The sequence below is a fragment of the Microcaecilia unicolor genome, chromosome 11 (genome assembly GCF_901765095.1).
Source record: "Microcaecilia unicolor chromosome 11, aMicUni1.1, whole genome shotgun sequence".
NCBI lineage: Eukaryota > Metazoa > Chordata > Amphibia > Gymnophiona > Siphonopidae > Microcaecilia > Microcaecilia unicolor.
Window position 1 is genome coordinate 65,420,074 of NC_044041.1, and position 11,286 is coordinate 65,431,359.

At 42.6% G+C, this 11,286-nt stretch overlaps 1 protein-coding gene across 1 annotated transcript in view; it reads left to right on the forward strand.

The window, feature by feature from the left end:
- The window catches only part of GCN1 (GCN1 activator of EIF2AK4), a gene marked incomplete in the record, with an annotated part of 339,178 nt that overhangs the window by 234,871 nt on the left and 93,021 nt on the right, over positions 1-11,286 (forward strand). The window contains 2 exon segments of the mRNA XM_030219069.1: positions 3,648-3,762; positions 4,643-4,822. Of these exon segments, the coding sequence (XP_030074929.1) occupies positions 3,648-3,762; positions 4,643-4,822 (295 nt within the window).

Below are 11,286 nucleotides of genomic sequence, written 5' to 3' on the forward strand. Positions count from 1 at the left end.
GGGCAGCAGTTACAGTTTTATAAATAAGATACCTTTTAGAGAGCTCTGACACCCGGTCACAGAGCTCCATGCACTTAACCGTCCATAGGCCTCTCACCAAACCCAATGCTTGACCCAATTCATGATCTCTTCTAAACATGACCAAACAACCCTCATACTCAGACCAGATAGCCCATCCTACTCCTACACCAGCAATCTATATTAACGCAAGATTTGTAGTGAGCAAAATCTTATTAAGGGAATTATTAGAATCGTCTATTCTAAGCTTTTTATTTATCTCTGAAACATGGCTTACGGAAATCTACAGCCCGACGTTACCCCATCTGTATCCAACCGGATATGACATCCTCCACTCCCCAAGACTAAACAAGAAAGGAGGAGGACTGGCACTATGTACAAGAGCTTTCTACCCATATCCTTAGTATAGGGGTATTCCCAGAACAGGAATACATGCTATGCAAACTCCATGGCAACGCCAAAGGAGCCAGCCAGATCGCTCTACTCCTTATCTACCGCTCACCAGGAGCTTGGTCTAAGGCTGAACCTACCATTTTAGAGGTCATCTCGTCTGCTATGTTCCAGTTTGCCGGAATAGTCGTCTTGGGAGATCTAAACCTACACCTAGAGATTGAAGCAGATACCAGTGTTCACAACTTTAAATCATTCTTGAAAACATCCGAACTCACTGTACATGGGAGAGGTCCAACCCATGAACAAGGCCGTACCTTAGACTTCCTTACCTCCTATCCCACCAACATGATTGGATCTCCCACATGGAAGCCTGTACCATGGTCTGATCACTTCCAACTGAATTTCACCATCAACATCTGCCTAACAAACCACCCCAAACATCACCCTGTTAAGCTAATAACCACCAGAGGGAAAATCAATGAATCCAGCTTCTGGAATGATTTAAGAAACTCCCTTACCCCTAAAAGCCCCAAACAAGAATCTGTAGAATTGGAATGGGACACCAAAGTCAAAACAGTCTTTGATAAAATAGCACCAACTACCACCAACAAGGTCAAAGAAATCCAAAAATCACACTGGTTCTCAGAAGAGCTATCACAGCTAAAACGAAACTGTAGAAACCTCAAAAAGAAATGGAGAAAAAGCAAAGCTATGGATGACAGATCCAAATGGAAACTCTGCTTTCTTCAGTATAAACATAAAGTAACCAACTCCAAGCGAAAATACTACAGCACCCTAGTGGGCCTGTACACCCTTGACAATAGAAAACTATTCACCGTAGTAAGAAACCAAACCTTCACCCACTCACCAGATAAAGAGCAACAAACATGCCCCTCCGCTCAAGATCTAGCTGACTACTTCGAAAACAAGGTCAGTCAAATTAGAGCTGAACTGACCAAATACAATTCAGAAGAAGAAAACTTAAGACTATGACCTAGAAGCCTATCCCACCTTAGATTCAAGCCATGGAATTAAAGCAAACCAACCACTGTCAATGGAAGATGTAAAATCATTACTACTTAAATGCTCAAGTTCATATTTCTTCCTAGATCACTGTACAGAATTCTTGTTCCAAACTACCCCAACAAAAGTGGTTCATTGGCTAACAAACTGCCTTAATAGACTACTAAATTCTGGTTCTCTTTTCTCAGACATGGGTAAAGTCGTCCTCACATCAATATTAAAGGGTTCAGGGTTAGTCACAGCCTCTGCAGCAAATTATCACCCAGTGGCGAGTATACCACTCTTTACGAAAATGCTTGAATCATATGTTAGTAAACAATTCTCCAAATATCTGGACATGTTCTCCACATTACACCAGTCTCATTTCGGATTCAGAGCTGCACAGCACTGAAACCCTGCTCTTAGTACTAACAACGTACATCAAACAACACCTATGCAAAGGAGATCAGGTTCTACTACTTCAATTTGATATCTCAGCGGCATTCGATGCAATGGATCACATAATGCTACTGGAACGTCTGAATCAGATTGGAATAACTGGACCAGCCCTCAAATGGTCCAACAAATTCCTATCAAACCAAAACTACTCAGTGAAACAAAACAAAAACCTTTCCAATACTGGGTTCTGAAATGTGGGGTTCCTCAAGGGTCCCTGCTCTCCCCCATCTTCAACTTCTTCATGTCCTCCCTTAGCTCCATACACCTGGGTTCAGGAGAACCATTACTATAATATGTGGACGACATCATTCTCCTTCTACCTCTGGTATCCTCATACCAAGATCCAACCTAACCAGTAACAATCGATATTCTCATCATTCAGACCTGGGCCTTGTCCAACAAACTGAAACTGAACACCCAAAATACAAAGATTCCCTGGTTCCAGAATCAAGGATCTCAGGTCCCAACTTCAATAACACTACCCAACAATACCACCTTCCCAATTGAATCAGAAACCAGAGTGCTGGGTCATCCATGACTCCTCACTATCATTGCAGAAGCAAGGAGTAGGAAGGGTAGGCTCTTCTCAAGAACCGGAGGAGACGTGTAAGAAAAAATAGGAACGACTCAACACAGCTGTGTTTCGGCGCTCCACGCGCCTTCCTCAGGAGTCTTATGATGTATAGCTGATGGTATGCAACGATAGTATTAAGCTATGGTGCTTAAGGGTTCTTTTTTTCCCACCTTCCACCCCCCCCCCCCCAAATAAAAAAGAGAATGAAGCCATGGAAGGGAAATAAAGTACACACAAATTGTGATAAAATTTCCCATTTCCCTCCGGACCAAAGGCTTCCCCCCCCACACACACACACATACATACCACCAGGGGCCCTCTGATCCCTGGAGACTAGTAGGCTAGAGGCTTTCTCCACCTGCCCAATGCAAGGCATAGGAATTTGAAGCCCTTCCTTAATGCAGTTCATCTGAGGTTTGGCCCTCCCGCTGGGACCCCAACTCACTCTACACAGCACCATTTGTGAAGAGGCAGCCCCTGGGGCAGGAGCAAGAAGGAAATGCTGCTGCTCCCATTGCTGTCCAGATCGTCTGGGTTGATTTGGGGTCCAGGGGGTAGAGCCAGGACTGACCCTCAGATTAATTGATTTAAGGGGCAAGTTTCACATTTCTATGTCCTGTATCTGGTTGGAGGGGGGGATCCCTTTCAGCTCAGTAGCCACCAGGGATCAGAGAGAGGTCTGAGGTCCTACTTGCCTGTAGGGGAGTAAGACATTTTGTCACGTGTGTATTTCAGTCTTGTTTTCATTCCTTTGTTCACTGTTGCCTGGAAGTCCATGTTGTTCAAAGGTGCTTACAAAGTATAGGGTCAGGCTGGAAAGATTTTCTCTGTCTCCTTCTGCCATCAGAGGACCTGTTCTGTTAAGATTAAAGAAAAAGAAATTCAGCATGTAAGTCAAAATTTAATCTTTTTTCTGGCTATCTTTAAGCCACATATTCAGCTCAAATTTATTTGAGCTGAATATTCAATTAATGTTCTCTGCCTACATCAGGCGCATAGTAAATGACTCTAGTCTCCAGTCTTATAATAAATTGAGATGTATGATGATCTTGGTGGTCTTCAGAATTTGTGGCTCTGTTCACAGATGTTTTGGGCAGTGAGTGTGTTTTTGCAGGTCCGGGGTTGAGTACAATAATGATTTTTAAAGAGGTTGAATAAGCTAGATTTCTTTTCCCTCCCTGCCCCCACCCCCTCCTCTAAGGCTGCAGATGAATGTGCCAAGGCTGTGATGAGTAACTTAAGCGCCCATGGAGTAAAGCTTGTCCTGCCATCTCTTCTGGTAGCACTTGAGGAAGAATCCTGGAGAACCAAAGCTGGTATGAAATTGTCCATATTTGAAACACAAATGTCAGTAGCTCTGCGTTTCACCATTATTATTATTATTTATTTATTTATTTATTTATTTTTGGCAGAAGATTCTTTACTGGTTGGGGGCGAACAACTTACATTTCTCTTGTTTTGTAATTCCCTCATGCTGACATCCTTACAGTGAAGGTTTCAGCTCCCTGTATGCAGACAGTGGGTGAAAGTGATTCCATTTCTCTTCACTGTGACTTCTGTCTAGGGGGGGGGGGGGGGGGGGGGGGGGTGTTAAATTATTCTAAACTATCCTTACCTGGACTTCATGATAGGGGAACTGTGGGACTCTAAACCTCCCCTCATTCTATCTTGAGGAAAAAGAGAGCAGGGTTCCTAGTCGCCCCTTATCCTCATTTTTCAGTGGGGTAGGGCAATGGGATTCTTAGTCCCTTCATATTACTAAACATAAAAATTGTAGGCTTCAGTGCCTGAGATCAATGTTTGGCATTATGCAAAATAAAATCCAGCAGTTGTAGTTCCCCAAATAAGTCTATGCAGTCAAAATAATATAATAAAATGGTAGGAGCCGAGAAGCTTAGAAAAATTACAACTGCTTGTATTGTATAAAGTATGTACAAAAAAAATCCAACACTCAAGTGCATGAGAGGATTTTGTGTGTTTAATGATGGATATTAGTGCACTGTACACTGTAGAAAGCTGAACAATTTCAATGCACTTGTATATGGAATGTTTTGTGGAATTAAGCCATTGAAATTGATTATTCATGTTTGCGTCAAATATAATTCCAAGAAATTTCTGGGTTTCTGGATTTTCTGAAGTAGCTTCCACTGTTCTTATAGTGATGATTTTTTATTTTTTTTTTTTTAACGTTTGTAGGGTCTGTGGAATTACTGGGTGCTATGGCATATTGTGCTCCTAAACAGTTGTCCTCTTGTCTGCCAAACATTGTACCAAAACTCACGGAAGTCCTGACAGATTCGCACGTGAAAGTACAAAAGGCTGGGCAGCAGGCTTTGAGACAGATTGGTTCTGTTATCAGGAATCCAGAGATCCTGGGTAAGATCTTTTGTTCTTTCATTAATAGCAGGTGTTAAGACACTTCTATCCAGGTTGCCAGTCAGGAAAGCTGGATAGAAGTCTTACATACAAAAAAAAAAAAAATTATTGGACTTTTCTCAACATGGCATTTAACATCAACCAGTAGCACAAATCCAATATAACATTTTTTATTTTAAAGCAATTTTTATTGGTGCGGAAGCTACAAAATGCAATACATTTCACTCAAATGAGTTGTGCAGTAAATAAACGAACAATGCTATCATCAGCAATAAAGAGAAACAATGCATAGAAAGCCTTACCAGTTCTGCATAAATATTCTTATGAACTATTACATAATCAACATCTAAGCAAGATACACAATATCCATGTCTATAACTGAAACTCCCCCTCCACTTGCTTCCTCCCTTTCTCTTCCACAGACTCCCCCAAGTCTCATCCACTCAACACTTAGCCCCAGGAGCGGAGGTCTTGACTCTCATGACCTCGCCATTCCTTACAAAAATGTGTCAATGTGCTTCCCATATTCTTTATAAATGCCTTCCATCCCTTTCCCAGTTCTTTCTGTTTAATGATTGTTCGGCCATCCAACAACCTACCACAGTAGCAGAAAAAGTCGTCATTTTTATCTTTGGGCCCAGACAAGTATTTTAATCTAAAGGAGACGGTTTTCCACCAAATGTTTTGCAGTGGTTGAAGTTTTTGTGTGCCACAATGGTACTGGAATGTCATAGAGCAGGTTGGAGTGATCCGCTGTACTGGGCCAGTCCAGATTTCAAAGAGTATAGGAACCAGTGTGGCTAGCTATTCCCTTTCGATCATACATTTGGGTCTTGAATTGTTAATTGGATAGGTCTGGACACTAATTGGTAGTGTTTGCCCTAACTCTAGAGTCAAGTTGATTTGTTGTTTTGATAAAAGGTAGGTAAGTAGGGTTGGGAAGGAGGGGGGATGGGACGGAGAATATTGTGTAAAAATAAAAGTAAAAAACTACTTTTTTTTTTTTACCCTTTGTTTATAGTTCATTGAAACATCACTGAGATGCTTTGTTTTATTTACTGTGAATGTTGCTCATGATTGTATTGGTCAAACTTCATGATTTGTAGTTTCATGTTGCTATTCTAATAATAATTATAACAACAACAACAAAAAATTAAAGAACATATTGAACTTTTGGTGGCTGACTGGAATAGCTTTCTCCATGCCTCCTCTTCCATTAATCCCTTCCCAGTTCTGTCTCCCATTGTTGCATGAACTACAATTTCTGAAATTGGGACCCCTGCAAATAACCATAAAACCTTTTGATGTAGTCATGGATTCCTACAAAACCTGTACCCTTTCTACTGCCTCATTTCCCTCCCCACTTCTTAATATAGTGCTGTATTTGCATAACTGGAAAATTATCTCTTGCTCATCTGGAACTGCTTCCGGAGGACCCTAAATGATACAAAGCTACCATCTTCTACAAACTAAGTTGACTTAAGCCCTGCCTTGCTAAACTTTCATTGACAGTAACAACCCTTCCCTTTCTACAAAATCCTGAGTGGTGTAGAACAAGTAGAAGTGTCCCTTGGAGGAGTGGCTCAGATTCCCGATTATATTACCAGCCTGCTAAGTTCATCTGGCCATCTGTCCATTGCTGAAAGTGTCTATCGATATCCAATCGCATAGCTGTAATCCAACTGTTTGTATTCCATTGGGGAGCGCTAGCTCAAAGGCCTTTATCTGCTGCTATTAAGCACCCTGACGCTTGTCTTCTCAGGCGTCCTCGCCCCTGCAACACTCGCTGCCATTTTGATTTGTTAATCTTGGAGGGGGTAGCTGCAGCTCGGGGTTGGGAGGATTCCACTGACGCCTCCTGCCCTAAAAACTCCTGGGCCTCATCCATCGATACCACCCGACGTTATTTGCCCTCCTTATAGAATGCCAACGCAAACGGGTGCTGCCATTTATATTTGATGCCTTCTGCCCTTAGCCGCTCAGTTAGCGGCGCAGTGCCCTTCTTCGCCTCAGAGTCGTGGCTGACAGGTCTTGAAAGAGCTCATGGGATAGGTCTCCCAGATGATAGGGCTGATTGCTCTTTCTTTGCGCATTACTTCCTCAACTTTATACTCCGAGAAGCACGCCACTATATCTTTAGGCACATTAGCCCTGCGGGATCCCAGTGCCCGATGCGCACGCTCTATCCGAATAGTAGCTGGGGTGACTGTATGCTTTGATGTGGGGAGGAGATGCGCTGCCAATTCCTGTACCACCTGTTCACAATTAGTGAACTCCGGAAGTTCCGGCAGGCCTCGAATCCTAATATTCGATCGCCTACTCCGATTTTCAAGGTCTTCCACCTCTGTGAGAAACCTCACCTCCGATTGATGTTCCATCATTTTGTTTTTCAAGCGTGCTTAGAGTTTCCGCATGCTCTTCCAATCCCACCTCTGTTTCATTAACTCGGTTCCCCAGCTCCGCCACTTCCCCTCTCAAGTCTGCAGCCAGCTGAGCAAAGTCTCGGCGCATCTCCTTAATGTCTGATTTAATATCCTGGAACCATGTTCGAAACTGCTCCCATTTGTCCTGTTGTTCCTTGTGCTCGCCGTCATCTCTTTCCTCTCTGCCATTTTCTAATGACCGTGGCCGTGTGGTGCTCACCCCCACCTTCTTTTCGCCTGCTTTCATGTCTGGCGCCGGCTCCCGTTGGCGATATGCAAATGCCGCTAAATCGGTTGTTTTAGGCTTCGAGTTTGACATCGCTAGGAGTGCTTTCTCTTCACTGCACTTTTGCGCTTCCCCAATCTGCCCGATGGCTTGGACTGCAGCCGAATTCTTCTCTACTTTAGGCTGGGAATCGGGAGCTCCGCTCTTAGACTGCCATTGCAGAGCGTGACGTCACTTCCTCCCAGAACGAGTAGAAGTGAATTGATTTTTTACTCTTTTAAAAAGTACAAAGACTAAGGGACATTCAATGAAGTTACAAAATAGGAGGAAATATTTTTTTCACTCAACGAATAGTTAAGCTCTGGAACTTGTTACCAGAGGATGTGATAACAGTGGTTAGCATATCTGGGTTAAGGGTTTGGACAAGTTCCTGGAGGAAAGTCCGTAGTCTGCAATTGAGGTAGACACGAGGAAGCCTGGTTGCCCTGGGATTGGTAGCATGAAATCTTGCTACTAATTTGGTTTCTGCCAGGTACGTATGACCTTGATTGGTCACTGTTGGAAGCAGGATACTGGGCTACATGAACCATTGGAGACCCGGTATAGCTATTCTTATTTTGTTATGTTTTGTTCTAAATCTCCCCCCCACCAAACAAAAACCCAAAAAAGTTTATAAAACTTACCATTCAACAATTCCGTGGACTCCTGAGCTCTTCCTCTTTTCAGCAAAGCCACCCGGCCTAAAGCAGCCCCAACAAATCTTGGTGCAGCAGGCACTGGGAGCGGCCAGAGTAACCATAGCTTCCCATTGGAAACAGACAGGGGTCCCGCCAATCACAAAATGGCATAGCAAATTGAGTTATGTGTGTGAGATGGAGAGGTTGATAGCTGTAAGAAAACGCCAGATGAATAAATGGCAATCGATATGGAAACATTTTTTTGACCACTATGCAAACTCTGTAGTGTGATGTTATAATGATAGCAGCCTGTACGGTCACATCACTAAATCAACTGGGAGGGAGGGAGGGAAGGGGGAAAGTTGGAAGGGGGTGGGTAGGACACGGGTGGGATAATTAGTATATTTTGAAAAGTTTAAGAAATTTTTGAAGTCTACTGAGGTTTGGTTTTGAATGTTACAGTTGTATATGAGAAGTGTACTGGCTCTACCTATGTTTATGTAAGATTTGTGGACAGGTGCATCATTCTTTTTGTATCAAAGCAAATCTGTATTCTTGAATTGCATAATAAAGACTTCTTACAAATAAAAAAAAAAAACTTACCATTCAACCCTAGTGCTTTCTGTCTGTAAATTCTTCACCACCTGTTGTACTTCAAGGGCAGATGGATATTGAGCCTCTCCTGCACCTCCTGTGTCAAAGCTGGGAGATTAACCACCCTCAAGTACTTATCCATAACCTCTCCCAAGTTCAGTTTCTTGTAACATTCCCAAAATTCTCCCCAATCCCTTCATCATCGTAGATCCATCTATCCCCCTGCCCTTTTAACTTCTGCACTATTACCCTCATGTTCCTGGCCTTCAGAAACCTTGCTAGCATTCTCCATGGCCTATGTTTTCACTCATAGAATCTCTGATGCAACTATACTAGTTGAAAATTGATCTCCTCAAATTATAACTCTTGTAGCTTAGCTCTGTCCCCACTTCCAGGCTTAGTCTCATTTTATGCTTCCTGTCCAATTGCACAAACTATAGCATTCTAATGTCTCCTGTTCTTGTATCTGCTTCTTCTGGCCCTTCACTTTATCAGACAAACCTTAACCACCACTTCGAAGACATCCCAGAGCATACCCAACACCACCTCCCCTTTCACTCTGTACTAAGGAATCCCTTATGGTCTTCCTGACCTCCCGCCGTACCAGTACTTTATCCCTCAAAAATATTTGTTTACCCTCCAATAAACCTATATTTGCCCACCTCCTCCTCTTTGAACTTCTTCCCACGCCAGAGAGTGATCCAATACCAATTTTGGTTCAATATCTGCTTTGCTCCCACCCCCCCCAAAACAGTTCCTACAATTAAAAATATAATCTATTATTTTATATGTTTCATGCACTCCTAAGTAAAACATAATTCATAGTCTCCAAATGTCTACCATGTTAAAAGCCTTCAGCCCCTTCTATGTCTTGAACTCTGCCCTCCCCTCTTACCCCCCCCCCCCTTTGAGGGTCCAAGCTGGCATCCAATGTCATATTAAAATCTCCACCCTTAATCACAATACCTATTAACTATTCCACCCTACTGTAAAATTCTGACCCTCATTAGGAGCACAGACTTTGATGATTGTAACATACATCCCCTGCACCACTCGCCTCCCCCTCCCATCTTTTCTTACCTTCTCCAGCAGTATATTGAAGGTCTCTCCAAAAGAGGATCACCACTCTGCTTTCCCCCCGGAGCTACAGATAATCTTATGAAATCTCCTTGGCTGCAATAGCTTCTCATCCCAAAACCACAAATACCGACTCTGTAAGTTCAAAGAGAGTAAAATACTTTCCCTTCCACACCGCTATAATTAACATGCATAAAGTCACCGTCTAAAAATGTGGAGCATAGAGACAATAATGAAGGCAAATAAAGACCATCGGTTTGGTATTGAAAGTGATTTAACTGGCCCGGAAAAAGCTCCTGAATGGTTAAATCTCTTGTTTGGGGCTAACTACTCATTTTCAGCAGCTCTTAACCATTTAGTGCCACTGAAAATGTCCTGTTAGCGCTTATATGAGAATCAGCTATTTTGGGGTATTCTGAGGGCAGAGTCAGCACTTGGCCAGTTAAGTGCCGGTATTATGAACAAGGGATACCAGTTTGTAAAATTTTTTAAAATGTGGTATGTTTTGCTACTAGGACGGAGCATAATAGATTTAAGGTGTAATTCTGTTAACATAGTAGATGACGGCAGAAAAAGACATGTTGGGTCCATCCAGTCTGCCCAACAAGATAAAACTCATATGTGCTACTTTTTGTGTATACCTTACCTTGATTTGTATCTGCCATTTTCAGGGCGCAGATCGTAGAAGTGTTGCCCAGTACCAGCCCCGCCACCCAATCTCGGCTAAGCTTCTGAAGATCCCTTCCTTCTGAACAAGATCCTTTATGTTTATCCCATGCACGTTTGAATTCCTGTTACCGTTTTCATCTCCACCACCTCCCGTAGGAGGGCATTCCAAGTATCCATCCACTCTCTCCGTGAAAAAATACTTCCTGACATTTTTCTTGAGTCTGCCCCCCTTCAATCTCATTTCATGTCCTCTAGTTTTAAACATTATTCTCTGTTCTTCTGTTTCTTAATAAACAGATTCTAAGAATAGGACGGCATAAGTCAGTCCTATTTTTTATGTGGTTCCCCAAAACTGGTTAAGTGCCGAATATTCACTTTACCAGCTATGTTTTAGCCAGCTCTGCAAATCTATAAAAGCCCGTACATGGCCTTGCTTGGTAACCAGGGTTTCTGAATAGACATTCCCTTGTCCAGTTGATGACAAGAAGCTTCAAGAACTTGCCTTGTGCTGGCCTGTCCTGGAGTTCCTAGGCAAACTCTGAACTAGTTTTTCTAGGATCACCGTACAAAACTTGCAATACTGGTATCAAATTAAGGTAACCTAATACTGACAAACACTTACACCAATATAAAACATTCAAGCTTAGCTGTAAATACGGTTATGTTATGTTATATTGGAGAAAAGCCCTCAGAAACCAGAGGAAATACTCCTTTGTTTTAAACTGGTTATATTGATTAACCAGCATTTCAGTTCTATCATGGGGCGTCCAGGGTGGCCTGCTTATTGCACCATCCCAG